A 20,544-nucleotide genomic window follows, 5' to 3' on the forward strand; every position below is an offset into this window, starting at 1 on the left:
AGATGAAGTTACTTGCATGAACAAGACCAATGAAAGATGTATTGTTGAGTAAGTTATATGATGATGATATAACAAGACACTAAAGATGTATTATCGAGTAAGTTATATGATGAAAAAAGCAAATATGTTAGGGATGAGCCAAACCTTGATGTTGATAAGGGCATTATAAATGAGTTTTGAGCTACATGTCAATTACATGAAATGTTTATTAGTCTTTACACTAGAAAAAATAAAAACCCATATTGGCCATGGATGAAATTTGAGAACCCAAACAACTCATGCATATGTTGTGCAACTACATAAATTTCAATGGATACAAAGTGTGCTACAAAAAATGATAGTAGAATACTCCGAGTTAAGTTTTGTAAAGAGGAATGTAGTTTCAGGCTTTGGGGTTCCTAGATGAGTAATGAACACTCATTCAATATTAAATCTTTGAAGAGTGATCACAATTGTTTTAAGAACTTCAAGTTGGGTTTAGTTTTCACATATTCCTGGATTGGAAGTCGCTACACAAAAGAGATATTACATAGAAAAAAAATTGACTGTTAAGAAGCCAAAGGTTATTAGAAGTTTGGAATTGAGGTGAGTATATTGGGCATTATAGGAGCGCTATAAAACATAAATCTTCTCTTAATGTGGGGACGCTAGTGGATCACTAAGCAAAACTTTGGTCCAATGCGACAAAAATTTCAATTAAGATGCGACACACAAAAGGGAAAAAGAAAGAAAAAAAAAAAAACATCTATCCTCATCATCGAAATTAACCCTAGAAACTTGTCTAGACACTTTCAATGTAATCCAGTCGCATGTAACAAACAAACGCAGCTTAAAAACCCAAGCAACAAACGGTGCATAATAATACAAGTGCATGAAGCATTGACGATTTAGCCTCCTATTTCCATGGACGAAGTTAAAGGTTCAAACACCAATCGGAGAAAAAACAAGTGATACCATTGAGCGAAACCTACACTTGATTGAGCATTTGAGCTATGTATTCTAATTTCTACATATATCTAGTTGCTATGTGTTTATGCTACTAAGGAGTAATGAGAGTGAGTACTACCACTAATACTACGACTACTGCTACTACTACTATTTGTTCTTCTTGCCACCAGCTAAAATACGTTGGATCTGTAGACCTCTGCTGAAGGCTTGGTTGAAAAGAAGCCTGGTTTGGAAATCATACACCATTGGGAACCATGCAAGTATTGCCACTGGAGTGAAGATCATTACCCCCATTATATACTCATACCCTCTTCCCAGTGCCTTCACCGACCCCCACATCCCCAATGCCTTCACTGCTGGTCTGCATGCTTGTGCTATCTGCAAATGAAAATTACAACATAATTTCTTCCTGTTACAACATTATTATAGCATCCTACTTTCATTTCTTCCTGTTACATCCTAGTACTTTGAAAAATCTAACTAATTATAGCAATGTAAGCAAACGAAACTAAGTTGCTGTTCCTTTTGACTTAATGGACCAAATGGGGACATGACATAATCCTATGTGCTTCTTTTTACTTTATGGATAAATGAACGACTTAATACAGAAAGAAAGTCGGGGAAAGTAAGCTTTCCGAATTAAGTCATATTTGTCGACAGATTTGCCTTCATTATTTTTTTTTTTTCATTTGAATATCTTTTATACATTTATCTATCCAGGCAATGAGCAAGCATACCTGCAAGATTGCCCATCCTGTTGGCATGAATGCAAGTAAGCTTGCGAAAATGTCTCCAACAGTAAGCCCGAGGAATTGGAAGAGAACTATAAGCGTGGCCATCAATGCAATAAAGAGGAACAACTTCAGGAGGCGGAACATCAGCTGGAAATCAGCACTGAACTTCTTCCTACCCATGGAAACAATCTGCAAAAAATAAAAACCATTTTCTATTACAAGAGGGTTAAAAGAAACACCAATGGTATGATGGAAATTTGGTTACAGCTACCTTCAAGATCATTATAACTGCAAGAATTACAATCCAAGATAGACCGTATATCTGTAATGGTTGCAAGAAAAAACTTTTACGTTAGGTAGATGTTACTAATGAATGGAATGAGTCATTACATTCCATAATCATGTTTGGTTGGCGTGTAGGAATGGAATGGATTTTTCATGAGTTTTTTATATTATATGTAAGTACAAGGTATAGTATGAACTCTATTCTATACTTCAAAGTTCATATTAATTATGAATACAGCACTTTCATTTACAAAAATAAAAAATTAGAGATGATAAAAGCTCATTGAAACACAAATAAGTTATAACAAAAAAAAAAGATAATGCAAGAAATAGCCAAGTACTATGATCTATTTGTTTATAATAGCATCTTACTTTCAATTCTTTCTAATACAGCATTGTACTTTCAATATTTTTTCTTTTTGAGATTTTTACTTTGGAAAATCTACCCAATTATAGCACTGTACTTCCATTTTCTTTATGGAGAATGTACTCGCTTATGAAAATTGCTCTAAATGGGTAGATTTTTCAAAGTACAATGCTGTAAAAGGAAGATATGAAAGTAGAATGCTATAATAACAAATAAATTAAAGTAGATTGTTATTTCTTGCATTTAAACCTAATGAAAATAATATTTTCGGTTCTGTTTATAAAATAAAACTGTTGTTTAATTATAATAGTGAAAAAAAATTCCCAAAAATTTTAATCATTAAAACTATTGCAACTTTTCATTCCATTATGAAGACTGAAAATCAACAAAATGGAAGTAATCATATTCCTTCATGAATGGTGAATTACATTTCCATCAGGCAAGAGAAACATATAGAATGGTTCATTCCAATAGAATGAACCATTCCATTCCTTCTCCGATTCCATCATACCAAACACTACTACGTGATTATGGTTCTACTTACCATGATGCTTTTATCGCTTTGGCTAACTCTAAGTTGATAAACAATCCCGTACTGGTAGCAGAAGAATCTGAGAGAAAGGATTACTTCCATAAGACGTCCAATCAGACCGGTGTACTGAAGGTGCTCCTGTTCCTCCTCCCACCACGATTCCCAGCTCTTGTTTGCCGGAACACCAATTCCACCACGGTTACTAATCCATGTCGACCAATCTTCCCAATCCTCCACTATCTTCTGCCATTCAAACCCAGAAGGATTAAAAAGAAAAGGAGCAAACAGCCATGACACCACCAGAAACCACATGGAAACTGTTAGAAAAAAGTAGGCAGTGCTGCTGGTGGCTGCCGCCCCATACGCCTGATAAACCACCAGCAAAATAAACAATTCCATGGCTTTTGTAAAATGGCTGCGTGAGTACATTCGGTAGTTTTCAGCAAACTTCTCGTGTCTGACCACGAACCCGCGCCCAGTGGCTCGGTACTTGGCTCCACCATGCAAGATGGTTCGACCGAAATAGTGGAGTTTTGTGCCGAGAGAGAAGGTGAAGAAGACAGCGGCAAGTTGGAGTTGCATGATGATGAAGTCACCCATGGCTGTTCTGAATCCTCTTTCTAGTCCGATTTCCATAACCATGGGTAAGGCCATTAAAAGGCCTAACTGAACTACAGATTGGGAAGCCATGACGGATTTTAGAGCAGTATCTCCCTTTGCTTTTGCTGATTTCATGATGGCTCTCTCTAATCCACTTAAAGAGAGGTACAGTCTTCCGTATAAGTATGCGTACACTGTAAGGACCACCAGCTGGATGGTATTAACAGAAATGCTGTGTCAGCTATAAGGAACTAGATAGTTGACATTTTAGTTGCCTCTTAGAATGTAAGGTTACTTTTGATATATGGGACGAGACTGGACAAATTTATAGGTTAAAGAGGGAAAATATGTCCACATGTTGAGAGATTGGGAATGAGTCCATGGGTGGGATTTGTCTCATTGACATGAGTCCTAATCCTAGCCAATGCGCATGCTAACATACTCTACTTTTTCCTAAGCTACAAATGTAGTTACATTTATTTACGGATAGAAGAAACATGCTTACTTTTTTTTACTGAAAACAGCAACATATAACCCATAATAGAAAAAACTTACATATCCTTACACATAATAGCAACGTACTTATAATTCCTTAATCATAAGAGCACGGTACTTACATTTCTTTACCATTAAAAGCAATATGTAACAAACTGAGTATAATGCACATGTTGGTTATGAAATGTAAGTACATTACTATTATAGGGTAAAAAATAAAGTACATTGTTCACATCAGTAACATGAGTGAGGTACGTTGCTATTCCCGCAATTTACCCTAACTTCCTAGCAAGTCACTTTTATATATCATGATCACTATCCCTAAATTCAGAGTCTCTTTAGTTTGTCTAAGTAAGCTGTTGAGCATATAATTGGATATAGTGCTTTAAGATAGATGAGTATGCATTTGTAAGCAAGAACCAAATTACTTCAAAATGGTTAGCGATTTGGTAAAGTATTCCAGATATAAAAGCAGTTGGGAACCACCAAGCAGATTGTTTAAGGTCAGTGAATGATCTTAAGTAGCCATTTGTTGAGTACATTAGTAGAACAAGACACAACACAATGGCCTCAACTGTGTTTTGTTTGATAGGGACTAGGACTGATGTTAATAAGCCAAAAAATTGCAATTTTTGGTCCCACCAAAAAAGGTATGGGACAGATTCGCTCACAATCTCTCATCTATGCAAAATACGTGAATGCCATCATCATCATCATCAAAAGTAGTCCTAGAAAGCTAGTTCAGTCCTGCCTAATTGAAAAAATGGAAAGTACAATGCAAGTACGATGCTATAATAATTAAAAAACAAAGAAATGAAGTACATGGCATCAGGAAAAGCATTACCATAGAGCTGAAATAGAAGCCCGTAGTCGTGTAGTAAAATGATAACATCCGAAAGAAATCAAAGCGGTGGCCTAATCTGTAGATATCACGACTTAGAGTTTGCTCCCCATTACCGCATGCCACTTTAGCTTCAAAGAGTGAGATTTGGTTGAGGCCAACATCTCGTCCCTTCCCAACTTGTATGTACTCATGATGAGTTACATTACCACATCTCAGCGTTGAGTTGAACCCTAGATCACAATAAGTTGCATTTTAATGGAAGTTCATCAAAGAGAGTATATAAATCTAAGAATTTACCTGCAAAAATGTCCTCGCTTAGGTTAATGCCTTTTGAAGCTTTGCTGATGCCACCTCGTGTAATGTGGAAAATTCTGTCAAAGACATCAGGATGCCCATAGTGGAACCGTACCCTGAATCGAACCAATAAAATGCATAACCAGTTTGAAATAGCAACCTTTCAATTCTTACATCAGTGTCAAATGAATTTGACAGGATGGGAGATAACATAACAGGTTGTACTGTGTTTGGACCGGGACTCGGAGTTAAAAATTACTATGTCAAACCAAAATAAGTAATATATTAGATTGATTTAGAAGAAGTGACATACTTTAAAGGCCTTGCAAGGACACGTTGACCAATAGTGACAAAGCTCGTTTCCTGATTTGACATGAACCAGGCCAAAGAAGAAACACTGCAGGGATAAAAATATGATATTAAATACAAGTCTAAATTTAAGGCCAAACAAAAGTGTAAAGCTAATTTGAATATGGACCAAACCTTCCGGTAAAGATGTGTTCACGAACCCCCAGAATTGTTGGGGGTCTCACTCCATGATCCTCATGAAATTCTTCAAGCAGGTTACGCATTTTGAAAGCTTCTTCCAAGTAGTTGTCCTGCAACGTGAAACAAAAAACAATAACAAATTATTTAGGGACGGTTGGTTTCAGAGAATTTTTGAAGGAATGGAATCTGTTGAATGATCACGACGGAATTGAATTCTGTCTATTTGGCAACCTGATATGCCACGTAGTGGAATCTCAAATTCCAATTCCATCGGAATCAACTAAGCATACCCTTATAGTACTAAAGAAGTAAAGAGTCATGGGTTTAATTTCGAGTGAGGTCAAACCAATCTGAGAACTAATACAAATAGATAGGGATGTACCTGGTTCATGTCAATAGTCTGAAGAGCTTCCCCTCTTGTAAATATTATGGCGTGGTTTTGATTCTCAGGCTTCCCTTCTCCTATTTTTGCTGATCCGGGTAACTTTAGCCTGTAAATTTCCTACAAGAATAACAAGGATGCACTCAGCACTACATTTCAATAAAGTTTAAATGCAAGAAATAACAATGCACTGTCATTAATTTATTAATTAAAGCATACTTAGAAAAATTCTACCCAATTATAGCAATGACATCCAAATCCAAAGCCATTTTTATTGCTATAAGGGAAAAAATGGAAGTACGATCATATAATTAGGTAGATTTTTCAAAGTACAATGCCTTAATAAGAAAATAATTGAAAGTAGAATAGTTGCAAAGAGATCAAATCAAAATCATGAATATTGGGCAGAAACTAGAAGGTCAAGTACCTGATCAAGATTATCTGCAGCTTTAATCAACACAGAATAGTAGACTTTATGAGACTTTCCTCCTTCTCTTTCTTCCACTTCATCGATGTATGCTACACGAAGAGACGGATTGCTGCACAAGAAGATTTATTTGATTACTAAATAGTATAATTTTTTTTTATATATTAACCTCTATTTTCCCATGAAATACTTACTTAACCATCAAATTCAAAATGTCTGTTGCACGACGATCACCACTACGCTTCTGGTTTCCATAATTTTGGCATGTGGCTACATAAGTAAATTTCAAATCAGCCAAGGCCTCTAGTTGAGCATACAAGGACTTCTGGCTTTTCTTGTCCTCCTCTGACGGAATGGTGATGGCTTTATAGCCTTCCAATATTTCTGTTTGGTTCACATACAAAGAGTTAGGGACAGAATATTACCTTCAACATGTCAGTTACATAAGATTCTTTTGCCTCCAACGGTTCACCATAATATTCTTATATTATTTTATCTACCTTAGAGCCTATTTTGGAATAGCATCCTATAAAAGTTGGATCAAATTGAAGAGCTCCTGGCTATGACTGACAAAAGTTCAGGATTCTTATCAAATAGAAGGGTCCTTGTAGAGACTCACTAGGTGATAGAAATCCTTTAATGTCTGTCTACAAATATTAAAAGGAAGGCTAATATATAACTTTACAGTTGGCGTATACAACCCAAAATTACAATACTTTGGCAAGGAATTGTCATGTTTATAAGACACTTGATTCGCATAGCCATGTCAAATTTCAAGGTTGGAATCGGAATCCGAATTCCACTCAATGGCATGTTTGGTTGCCACATGGATGGAATTCAATTCTGTCGGAATCCTTCAACTTCCATGTTTGATAGGTTTCATCATTCCCAAGGGAGGGAAGAAGAATTCCATTCCATTCTTCCCTTTTTTATTAAAAGACCAAAATACCCTCATTATATATTGGAATAAATGAAAACAATAATTCAACTAAATAAAAAAAATTATTTATTTTTTATTATTGAAGCCCATTCCATTTACTGCCAACCAAACGCATGACAGATTATCACTTTAAAATCCAATTCCTTTGATAGAGTCCATTCCTTCCAAATACATTCTATTAAACATTTTAGCATATGCACCGGATAGTTAATTTGCTCTTACCTTTTTCAGTGGCCATGTCAAGAAAAGCCTGAAGCTTCAATGCCCTCCGGTAGTACATCATCCCTCTAACTAAAAGGCTGACATCCATTAGGAATGCAATAAATTTTTTGAGAATAAACTAATATGTGGAAATACCTGTTCTGCAGAGAGTTTGTCCTCTTAAAGAAACCCAATGACGGAGTTGTAATATGCTTTCATCACTTTCAAAAATCTCCGCGTCTTCTTTGCAATTGATGCGTTCCATGAAGTTCTCCCATTCATCTGACAAAACAATATTTCCATTCCCAGATAACCACACGACTATAAGTTTGTGGAAGAAGTTGTATATACCAAAGAGGTGAAGTTTAGAATTATCGGAACCTGGAAAGATCTTTCTCAGGTAGTATTTGATTGATATACCATCTTCATTTTCCATGTCAAGGTCGCTCTTAGAATAAACAGTCTCTTCACTATAATATGGGGTCATGACACTGCACTTCCAATTGATTATGATCATCTCATACTGATGAATGCAATTCCAATTAACTATGATTGTATTATATTGATGAACTAAATATTATTCTGGATTCATGTACTAGTACTACCATACACCGCACACTATTTGACTCACATGATGTGGTGTTTGGTGTTTGAATGCAAGAAATAACCATGTGCTTTCATTTAGTTGTTTATTATAGCATCCTACTTCCATTTTGTTTTTCTATTACAAATTTACAACATTGTATTTTCATTTTTTTTCTAATTAAGGCATTGTACTCTGCATTTCCTATTTCCTAGCAATTATAGCACTGTACTTTAGTAATTTCTTTTCTTATTAGGACATTGTATTTTGAAAGCGTACCCAATTATAGCAAAGAGAATTGCTTTTGAATTGTTTGGCATTGCTATAATTAGGTAGATTTTTTAAAATATAATGTTATAATAGGACGAAATGAAAGTAGGATGCTTTAATACACAAATATGTGAAAGTACGTTCCAACTTCTTGCATTTAACCTATATATAATAATTGGCTTTTTAGAATTTTCAACCTACAAGGCAAGTATACCATGAACAAAACTTCATGTACCTGAATGATAACATTTTACGGACTCGAGGTGCACGTGGCATATCCATGAACAATGAATTTGTGAAAAATGTGATCCTCCGCCTTGCTTCAAGGTTTTTAGGCACATCCATAGCAGATTCATTTACTGTCAGAAGAAGATAAAGCCGCTTTATCTGTAATGACCACAAAGTAAAGGTTAAGTGCCAATGTCACTTTGTGTGTGGGTCCATGAACATTAAGTAAATAATATGTGCAATGGGAAGATATGGGTAACCTGTTCTTCCCATTGGGCAGTAACAGGAGGAGGAAATGCGATTGCAGGTCTTGAGTCCATAGCTTTTTCAAACAGTTGTGTTCCAGAATCCTTGCTACCATGCCCTAATTCCACTAGTTCACTGAAACAAACATGTACGAGGTCATTATTATGTTTGTTGAACTTATGAGAATAAAACTATTGAAAATATGGCCAAATGCAAGAAATAACAATGTACTTTCATTTATTTTGGAATTATAGCATCCTGCTTACATCTTTTCCTATTACAACATTGTATTTTAACTTTTTACTTACTATGGGATTGTACTTTGAGAAATCTACCCATACATAGCATTATACTAACACTTTCTATTTCATTTTAGGACATTATACTTTGAAAATTTTATCCAATTATAGCAATGAAAACTGTTACATACTAATATGACAAGGCTATAATTGCATAGATTTTTCAAAGTACAATATTGTACTAAGAATAAATTAAAGTAGGATGCCATAATAAACATATATATATATATATATATATATATATATATATGGAAGTACATTGCTATTTCTTGCATTTAACCCTTGAATATATATTTCCTAGGAGACGATGATGCATTTTTGTTATACTAATGGAATGCACAAAAGCACAAACCGAATTTCATTGACCATCATGTCCCGCGTAACTACTTCTAACATGTCCTGAAGTAATAAAACCACAGTGTTGTGCTTAGATTCATCAGCCTCTTTCTGCAATATGGAAATATTCACAATGTTAAATAAAGTGATCAGTAGTAAGATAACAACTAGCACTGACTTTTATTTCTCAAGGACTCACCAGACTTTCCACCAGTTTCACAAATTGGTTGCGAAGAGTAGGTAGAGATCCCATTCTAAAATTTGTTAGAAAGGTGTTCTTTGAAATGTTACTTTCGACTTCTTTTATAATGATACCAATTATCCTGTCATCAGAGCAACAATGAGATGTAAGATGTTTATTTTTTACATAATCTAGTAAGCTATACCAATCTACTTTATTTGGCTAATCTCATAAGCTATGAATATACAACTTAAAATACAAAGTGATTTTTCATTTTTGAGGGAAGAAGAAGATGAAGAAAACCAGTTTGTTTCCACACCACAAAGATGAACAATAGTCTATTTTCTTGATCAAACGATCCATAAAAAATATTTGTCGGCGATGTATATCGATCTAGAGAAGGAATTCGATAGGGTAACAAGGAGAGTGATGTGATGTTGAGAAGAAGTCCCTACAATGTATGTTGAAGTGATTATGATGCACATGATGATATGATACACCCTACACCCTAAACCCAAAGCAAGACATACGTTCTTCCTATTACTACAGGGTTTGATGTCAAGGTCCATCAATTTTATAGATGTGTTTGACTATCAAGTCTATATCTAAAATGCTATTCACGAGAAGAGAATCTTGTGCACTATAATAAATAGCATCCATAAAGTTATAACAATGACAAAAGGCAAGTGGGTAACTATAGCTTGGAGATTTGCCAAAATAAAGGAGAATTAGCGATTTTTGATGGGTAACCCAAATTATAAAATGTTTCAACTTCCATAGAATAGAAGGACTAATTTCTATCAAGTTTAACCTCTTTATAATTGCTAACAAGTTTCATTTTCAGTGTGTTTAACTATTTTGGGGTAAAAAGCTTCTTGTGGGAGTAGATGTGGAAATTCAGAAGACGAACCTTTTTTCGGTATGTCCAACAACTAAAGCATTCAGCACAAGTTTGAAGGACTCGTAGCATTCAATGACAGCACACTTCATATATTCATCAGCACATATACGCTTCCAAAGATCAGCATCCTTGGATCGAAACTGAACTGCCATGTCAAGTGCAATTGGAACCTTGCTAGCAAGCAAATATGGTGGCCACTGAATTAGGTTAAGACTGGGATCTGAAGAATATGGAACTAACATCAGGTCCATCTCCCTGCAATAGACAAATTTGGATTGAAACTCTTTTTTCGATAAATTAAACAAAATAAAAAGTTGGATTAGCAGCCTTGCCTGTCACTTATGAAATCTTCTTCACGGAAACTACATACAACTTCATTCCACAATTGAGCAAATTTTGCTGCTTCGGTTCTCCTATTTGGTGTAACCTATTTTTATAGTATAATAACATTCTCATGAATCATTCGTCTACGAGTTAAAGGTTCTTATTAGCATATTATACTTTGAAAAATCAAGTACCTCTGCGAATCGCTTAGACAGAGAAAAGCCCTTTTTCTTAGCCCTGTCAGATGGCAACAAATACGCATTGAATGCACCGGGTATAGACTGGAAGCGTGACCTTAGCATGCCCAGTGTTCGTATCTGTGACAATAAACAGGAATGTTAACAAATTTGCTCTTGTTTACATCTTACAGTCGGAACTCTAGTAGTAGTCTTGTGTTTCTGTTCCAATTTTGCTTTTTTCAAATTTCAGCGACTGTTTTGCTATTTCACAACTTTCAGTGTGCTTTAAAAGTTCAGTTCAATCACCAATCTTTTGAGTAGTAGTCTCTTGGCTCAGATGTTTTCAGCTAATCAAGATTGAAAATAAGGCATTGCCAAATGCAGATGTGTGTCTTCTTAAGAATTAACACAGTTGTATATTTAAGAAGAGAGTAACACAATACCTCTCCCAAACGATCAAACGCCCCGATAATACCACCACACAAAGTTGAAAATATAGCATACCAAATTTGAGTGTCCATAAAGTAAACCTGAGTAATAAATATGAAGCATATCAAGCCAGTGGACAATCAGAGATAATAACAGTAACAGCAGAAACAACAATTAAAGATGAAAACACTAATATTGCAATTAAGCAATGAAATAATAAGGTAAAAGATACCAAAATAACAGGTAACCAGAGTGCAGCAACCGCTCCATAGTTTTTTTCAGCTGCATGTTCATGACAAATTATGAAAATCAATAACAAAGAATAAACAGGGAAATGCAAGAAATAGCAACGTACTTTCAGTGACTACTATATTAAAGCATCATGCTTTTATCTCTTCGTATTATAGCATTGTACTAGAAAAATCTACCCAATCATAGCAATGTCATCCAGATACAAAACAATTTTGCACAGCTAAAATTGGGTTAAATTTTCAAAGTAAAATGTCCTAATAAGAAAATGTTGAAAGTACCATGCTATAACTAAGAATAAAAGAAAGACCTAAAGAATCACAAACCATTTGGGAAGAATTCATGCCAAGCATACTGTACACGTCTGATTTTCATAATATCTTTTGTAGGCTCGATTAAAGGTTTTATCTGTGGAGCAGAAAATATTTACTGTAACAGAATTTATCCAATTGTTGATTTCTATCTAATGTAATATAAAGTTAGAGAGAACTAACCTGAACAAAATAGCTAAAAGAAAACTTTGCAGATAAGAGAGCTACCCAAAAGAGGGTATACCTGTCATTGATAAATAAATGTAGCTGTAAATTTCTGATAACTGTCTACGAAATAATATGCAGGAAACAAGTTAAAGACTCTGCACTTACTTCAAAAGGGCAAATTGACTTTCATGCATTCCTCTCCCGACATAGATTCTGGGCTGCAGATAACCAGATAAAACAATAAAGATTATCAATTAATGCGTATGAGTGAGACTTAACTAATAATGATTATCAGTTATTATTTCTATTGAAATTTGATTGTATTAGCTAGCTGTAAAAAATGATATTTTCTATAGTAACAAAGGGGAAATTTCTGTGATTATACAACCATGAAGGAACAAAAAAATAATTTATGGTTATGTGAGTAAATACACATACACATTCATTAATTAGAACATAGCAAAAATACAGTCAATATCTGATAAATAGTCTGTACCATACTAAACAAATAAGAGGATGAGAAAAGATTTTGGATGAGAAGGTAATAAAATAGCAACATATTTTCAAAAAACAGTCACTTTGATATCACGAAGCAGAAGTATCACTTCAAAAGTTATACCCATCTGCATACATAATACATGAGCATGAATATCTTCAATAGGACTGAATTAGTCTTTTCTTATCATTTAAGAATAATTAATAATCATAATATACTAACAACATGATTGTTGTAAAGCTAAAATTTCAAGATATGGCGATGTTTGATAGTAGTTGAAAATTGATATAAGATCATATGGGAATGATATGATAGGTACATGTTTGTCCTTTATTGTCCGTACAATACGATACAACTCACAAATGAGTGTGTGATAAGCCGTGGGGGCGGTTGGCTCACTAAATGTTTTAGGATGGTATTTTGGGCTTTTAATAAATAATAATAATAAAAAAAAAAAAGAAGAGTGAAATTGAATTTCTTCCACCTACCCTAGGAATGATGAAATCCATCAAACATGGAATTTGAAGGAATCTGACGGAATAGAATTGTCCATTTGGAAACCAAAGACACCATGTGCCTGGAATCTCAAATTCCAATTCCATCAGATTCCACCAGAGTCCACAGACAAACATGCTGTGAAACTTAAAAGAAGGGAATAATAGACAAAAGTTTGTACCTGCGACCACCATAGAAGAAATCTTACAATAAGCCAGTCAGAGTTTTCAATCCATCGTCGAAGCATAGGGAAAATGAAGAGTGCTGCTGAGAGTAAATTTGGAATCAAATACAACGTCACAGCCATGAGATATAAAGAAGGAATGCCCTCAAATCGGTCAAGGGAAGAAAGAATATCTTTTATTCTTCCAAATGGCATTGAGTTATTGTCGTTTTGGTGTATGTAACATAGTGGAAGAACAATGGACCATGCAAGGCTATCAATAATCTTCAGAATGTTCCTCAATATATCTGTAAACTTCCATCTATGATATCCAGGGAAGTTCAAAACAATGTCCAATATACCTATTACAAATCATATCAAAATAAATTTATAAATTTCAGAATAAGTGGAAATCCTGCATTTGATAAAAGGGCCAACACTGGCTTTCTTGGGAGGCTGGCTAGTACTATTCAGATTGGAATTTATTATGAATTCGCTCTATAACAATTCTTTGTCACATATTTATAGTTTTGTATAGTTATCATAAGTTAAATATAAGAAAAAGAGTTCAGAGAAACAATCCCCACAGTGACTTGTAGTACATTATGCGGTGAAACTTGGAATGGGGTGCCTAGAAGGTACTTACTAATTTTAGAAGTCAGACTGCAATGTACTCTCGCCACTAACTAACTTTACAAAGTTCATACGTTATTAATAGCTATTATTCATAAACATAAATAAATATATTTAAAAAAAAAGATCAATACTAAAGTACCATGCACTATGACGATGAGGCTAACAACTCCTCAAGTTAGAGCACAGAAGGGTTATTCCAATTTTAGACAAACTTACTGTAGTAAGTTGTAAGATCACTTTATCACTACAAGTTTTAATCCAAACATCAAACTAAGTATTTTGATGCATTCACAGATGTCACAGAATAATAAACATTATACTTCTAGATCTTATTATATATACCCAAATGGCTCTTGAAAATAATCCATACGATGATAAAAGATTGAAAATCATGAACTGAATCAATAAGACAAGGGTGTAGTCATCGGAACAAACCAAATGATCATGAGGTATTACTATTATTATTAACTTGAGAAATAAAGAAAAAGGAACATACTTTGGAAGAATCGGAGAAAAGCTGCTGTAATGAAGATACTGGATAATCTATATAACACATCCTTGTCAAAGATATCCGATACCGGAACATCATTCCATGCAAGGATAATCATAATCTGCAATTGAACAGTTCAAGATAAATTGCACTAAAATGTAAATTGCAGGAAAGCAAAATTGAATCTATATCTGTTTCTTACCTGAAGAGCTAGTATGAAGAATGTCCACAAACGGTCAAAACTTCGAAATGTATGCCAAAATGATCGTGTCTCAACAAAATATGATTTTCCAAGGCTTCCAACCTTATGAGGTGCTTGGTTTTCCTGTCATCAGATTTATATTTTTTAGAAAAGAAATCCTCTTGTCGGTTGAAACCCCCAGTGTTTATATACAAAAGAGACGAACCCGTGTCATGTCACGTGTTGATCTAAAAAAATCGCCATCATCACGCATAGGCCAACCCAAAGCAAAACAATCTGGTGACCTATAATATCAGAGAAGAAATTTTGTTCAGAAAGTTTGAGACCGCTTTTTTTTTCTCATCAACTGTTTCAAGACTTTACCAGAAATATTCATTAAGATCGTCATAGTTGCACCAAGCAGAGTGAGGGGCCTTTCCATTTTTGCTTCTCTTGGTTTCCTTGATCATTACAACAAGCACCATTAATTAATTCTTAAAAAACATCACATTTGATTATGTGTGCATGGGGTTGCAGCTGGAGGCCTGGAGTACCTTTTCAATGACTCGATAAATTGGAGTTATAACTTTGCGAAGGAAGGCTTCATCATCCCCACCATACGAAGGCTTGATATTTTCTCCAGTCACAATGCTGACGTTTCCAGCCAACAAACCATGGAGTTCATATGCCATCTGAATGGATAGTATGGCATTGTCATGAAATATATAAACAATCTTCAAATTCAGGCGTTAAATTTAGGGCTAATCCAAGAAATAGCAACATACTTTCGTTATTTTTTATTATTATAGCATCTCACTTTCATTTCTTTCTATTACAGCATTGCACTTTGACTTATTTTCTTATCAACAAACTTGAATTTGAAAAATCTACCCATATATAGAGTTGTACTTTCAATTTTTTTTTCTTATCGGGACATTGTATTTTAAAAATCAACTGAATTGTAGCAGTGAATAATGCTTTGTATTTGGATGACATTGCTATAGTTGGATACATTTTTCATAGTACAATGCTGTAATGGAAGTGCATTGCTATTTCTTGCATTTACTCCTAACACTTATTGGCACACATATCACTTTAGAATTGTGATAAACAAATGGAGTACTTACATTGTGAAAGATATAGCACAGACACTCTGGCATAAAGCGTACGTTAGCTGCCTCGCCCCAGATAAGAAGATAGAGGCCCATGTAGAGTAGCTTCCTCTGTTGCACTTCTTCTTGTTCTTTAGGGAGCCTGCAAAGCAACGGCTTTAGTAAACCTATGGACCACAAAAAATATTACATGCACACAACTATCAACTACCATGAAACTTACGTTCAGGAACAATACCTGGGTTATATAACTCACCTTAAGCTGTGCGGTCTTCCCAAAAATTTGCACCAGGTTTTATAATTTTTGAAAAGCTTGTTCATAACCACATCGACTGCTCGATTATCAAGCTGCATCACAGTGACTTTAGAAGTTATGCAAAGCAAATTAAGACATGTAAAATATTATGATAGTTTATAAACATGATGTTGTGTATGCATTAGGAGTGTATACATAAAGAAAGATCATTTGGTTTGTACTTTGTAGTTGTTGTCATGGAAAACACATAAACCAGTCAGAGTCAAGAAGGTTCTCTCAGAATGGACAAAAATAGGTTTTACATGAGGTGCATGCCTTGTTAATTGGCTCAGGCTTAGGCGTCAGCCTTGCTTGAGGATGGGCAAGTTGCAAGATCAGATGTTCCCTCTGGTTCCTGACATTGTCTTTCTGGAAACATTTTCAAACAGAATGTACATTATTCAATAGATATATAAACCCAATATCTAAACAGCCACGGTCTTCAATAGTAGAATTAATCTTGAAAGACTACATACCTGAAACCCAAACATTGCCCTTAGCCAATCAAGAAGATCCAATTCTCCTGATATCTGCCAGTGCTGATCAACAGAAGCAGGCCAATTTAAGCGACAGGTGTTCCTCAGAGCAGACACTGATGCCTTAATCTGCAATTTCCCAAAAATTAATTGAAATATAAATTTCCTCTTTAGAATTAAAATCAATAGGAGGGGTACCTCCTCAAACTGCATGATGCATTGTGATTCACCGGCAGAATCAAGAGGCAGAATGTTGTAGGGTGCATATATAACCTGCTTTGCCTCAACCTCTCTAGCTGATGCAATGATCTATGCGTACAAACATCAGATATATTATGTAATGAACAAAACTACAAAATAACCAATATAATGAAAAGACGGGAGCTGACATCAGCAGGAACTTCTTCGGCCTTTTCAGACTTGTTAACGGCGCAGAGGACTTCAAAAAGCACTCCAGCCACCTGGTAAGCTTTTCCAAGTTGGGCTCTGGTGATAAAGACAGTGAGTAGAAGATGTTAATCAAACTTTCACTTTTTATAAAACTTTCTTTTTATTGTTCTTCCAAAATCACATATATGTTTGACTAGGTACCTATCTGCTTTTTCTCCTTGATCGAGTGCCTTGACATATTTTTCATAATATTGTTTGTAGAAGCTCTCAATTTCCCGCCCATCCGTCTTTTTAACACGAGCGGCAACACTTGGGGCATCGTCCTGATGAAGCACATTGCCAATTTCAGTTACTTTTCCTTCGAAACTCGAGAAATTCGTTATTAGATAGATCAGATATTTAGTAAATTGGATGTGAAAGTTGCAAGTGACAACGGAATTTAGAAAGGTAATCCTTTTCGAATGAGTAGCTAATGAGCCCTAATCCCCAAATGCATGGTTCAACTGTGGTCTATTTTGAATAATGGCATTTATATACTTGTCTTTAATTTATTTTCAGTTCCGCCCCGCCTTTCTCATTACCATAAAATCAAAAACACAATTAATTGGAAATATCATCTCCCTTTTAAGAAATACTCGTATAAGTTTTCATGAATCTTAAACATAGTATGTTTCTATTGATACTAAATCAAAATCCTATACAATAATATGCTAAAGATAAAAAAATAAAAATAAAAATAAAAATAAAAATTAGGATACGGAATATCTTAAAGTTATTTAACATTTTGATAGCATTATTTTCCAATTTATGTTCAATTTAATTTTGAAAAACATTATGAATTCTGTTGTAATTAATCATCATGTAATTTTTTGTGGCCAAGACCATATCAAATATAAACAAAATTAAAATATCAATTAGTTTTTAAACAGTTAAAAAATATAAGTTGTAACCTTTCTTTTGAGAAAACACTAGAAGTTAAAAAATTATTTTAGTTCGAATTATATTCCAAACATTATAATTTCAAAGTTTTTAATTTTAACAAGACGTTAAAAGTAAACTATAATTGAAAAACAAACAATAGCCTTTTATATTGCAAAAAAAAAAACACGTAAAAGAACTTAAATGCATAAATATATTACCCTTTCTAAACGTTGGAGGAGAGCGGTTTTGAACTGGCGAACACCACGTCCGTTGGAGCTTTGATCCAACCTATGCGCTTTCTCAAATGCATAGAACCGACCTTTTTTCATATATAACAAAACACAAAAATTAAAAAATAATAATAATAAGTAGTTTGCTACTAAAAATAACTATAGTTACAAGTACACATATTTGATTGTGAAAAAGTTTTTGTATACACCACTTATAAGCATGATCTAAGAGAATGAATGACCAAGTATCAAAACAAGGAGTTGAGAAGAGGATAAGGGAGAAGGAATTACAAAGATAAGCAACACGAGGTCGGTCTTGTTGAATCTCAGTTGCAACACGAAGAATGGGGGCAATTTGTTGGAGGGACGAGGGGACCACCTCGTTATCAAAAACCTCCATGGAGAAGGTGGTTGTGGCAGCGTTTCGTGAAGGTCTCCTCGTCAACCCTTGTGGTCCAGAAAATTCAGCACTTTGGGAAGACGATGATGCCATCGCCTTTCCTGATTTCTTTCCCACGCTGCCTTCTTCCATCTTTCTCCTTTATCTCTTTACCTCTTCATTCTCTCTCCCTATCATACAATATGCAGTTACACATATTCAACAACAACAAAATTCGTCAGTTTCAGTAATCTTAATAGTACAAGATGCAGGAACAACTCTAGCAACAAATTCAGAACAAAATGTCAGCATAAACACATGCACGTAAGTTAGGGCTGCAATTCCAAAGAATACACGAACAAACAATTATCAAGTTCAATCGATCATTCACCTCTATTATTCTATACACGATATGCTAAAAATTAATCAGACAGTTCCTGAAAATTCAATCGGAGCTGGAAAACACACGAATTTTCAACAGTACGAAGTTTTTATAAATATGCAAAAGCTGGTCAATATTTCATTTTTTTGTAAATGAAAGCTAGAATCCTAGAAAATGCATAATCAAATCTCAATCTCAGAACTAATCTAAAGCTCTGTACAAATATATTATGAATCCTATTCAACGTTTGCAATCCGTATTATAGCATTCAAGAATTGATCTGGAACTTTCAAAAGAATATCAAACCAAAGCTGAAATCCTAGAAAAGAATATACGTACACATGCAAACAAATGAAAATTGGACTTTCATAGAACACCCTGACACACACCTAACCTGCACTAATCCATTCTCGATAAGAAAACCTTCATAAGTTTATTCAAAAGTCGGTTTCCATATACATTGTGCAAAATTAAGTAACTATAAAATTTAAAATCTTCAAATCGGAGCTGGAATTCTGGGAGATACACACATCCAGATCTCAGGTATCAAACATGTTATGAAATTCATTCAATATTCGTACTCTGTATACACTACACAGAAACTTAATCTGAAATTCTCAAATTACATACATGAAAGCCGTAATTGCAGAAAAATAGACAGATATAGAAATCGAAGCTTAAAATTCAGTGAAACATGAAGAACTAAACAGAAAAACAGAGTTTTAACTGAAGATAATGAAACTAATCGCCTGATTAAGGATTTTTGTGATGAACATGGACAATTCAGAAAGGAGCCGAGTTCTAATTGACGACAATGAAGCAAACCACATGAATTTAGATATTTGTGATGAGCATGAAGAATTAATGAGAGAAACAGAATTTTAATTGAAGATAATGAAACTACACACCTGAATTGAGATTTTTGTGACGAACGTGAAGAAATACATATACATACACAATTTCGGTTGAAAATAACGAAACTAAACCTGAATATAGATTTTTGGAATGAAATTCAGGTACATAATGTTATTAAATTCGTTCAAAAATCATATTCTGTATGCATTATACATAACTTAACCAGAAATTTAGATCATTCGACACAAAACGGAGAATCTAAAACCATCACGGAGATGTAGCAATCGAAACTCATAATTTAGTTGAACACGAAGAATTACAGAGAGAAACATAGCTTCGTTTGAAGATAACGAAAATGATTACCTGACGATTTAGGTTTTATTGATGATGAATCTTCTTCGGCGACGATCTGCTGCAACGATAAACACGAGATTACAGAGAGAGAAACGGGTGTTAGATTTGGTGGTAAATGAGATTTCTCATCAACTCCCTCATGATTTGCGGGCGGGAAGAGGAGGATGCAAAGTCTGTTTGTGAGAAGACACGTGTCCTTACGTGACAGGTTAAGGGAGAGCTGTCGTCACTGTCCGAAGTAATATGGTTAAGATACGCAAATGCTAGAAATGAAACTCATAAATCCAGATAACTGTACAAACATCGATGCACAACTTACAAATTGTTTTAAAAATGTAGTTTATAATACAAAAAGTGTGAAGTTTGAGAAAATCAGTATCACCGAACTAGCAACAAAATATTTATTTAGTCCAAAATCTATTAATTGTATTTAGTAAACTATTTTAT

At 34.5% G+C, this 20,544-nt stretch overlaps 1 protein-coding gene across 1 annotated transcript; it reads right to left on the reverse strand.

Moving 5' to 3' along the window:
- Positions 1-829: 829 nt before the first annotated feature.
- LOC145132305 (callose synthase 5-like) lies at positions 830-20,215 on the reverse strand. The gene is made up of 42 exons (XM_079067050.1): positions 20,107-20,215; positions 18,419-18,697; positions 18,116-18,216; positions 17,178-17,299; positions 16,976-17,072; positions 16,785-16,895; positions 16,587-16,715; positions 16,387-16,479; positions 16,072-16,163; positions 15,831-15,957; positions 15,258-15,395; positions 15,088-15,164; positions 14,930-15,008; positions 14,725-14,847; positions 14,529-14,643; positions 13,415-13,758; positions 12,408-12,460; positions 12,258-12,318; positions 12,090-12,171; positions 11,747-11,796; positions 11,529-11,615; positions 11,101-11,223; positions 10,915-11,009; positions 10,592-10,837; positions 9,700-9,823; positions 9,517-9,611; positions 8,880-9,000; positions 8,627-8,778; positions 7,920-8,029; positions 7,695-7,820; positions 7,560-7,628; positions 6,592-6,781; positions 6,398-6,509; positions 5,971-6,090; positions 5,583-5,698; positions 5,413-5,496; positions 5,103-5,215; positions 4,806-5,035; positions 2,879-3,676; positions 1,954-2,004; positions 1,686-1,871; positions 830-1,326 (listed from the first exon to the last, which is right to left on the reverse strand). The coding sequence occupies exons 2-42, from the start codon at positions 18,657-18,659 to the stop codon at positions 1,096-1,098; spliced, it is 5,814 nt and encodes a 1,937-aa protein (XP_078923176.1). The 5' UTR covers positions 18,660-18,697; positions 20,107-20,215; the 3' UTR covers positions 830-1,095.
- Positions 20,216-20,544: the final 329 nt, after the last annotated feature.

Source organism: Lactuca virosa, chromosome 8 (genome assembly GCF_052849685.1).
Source record: "Lactuca virosa cultivar CGN04683 chromosome 8, Lactuca_virosa_CGN04683_v6, whole genome shotgun sequence".
NCBI classification, from domain to species: Eukaryota; Viridiplantae; Streptophyta; class Magnoliopsida; order Asterales; family Asteraceae; genus Lactuca; species Lactuca virosa.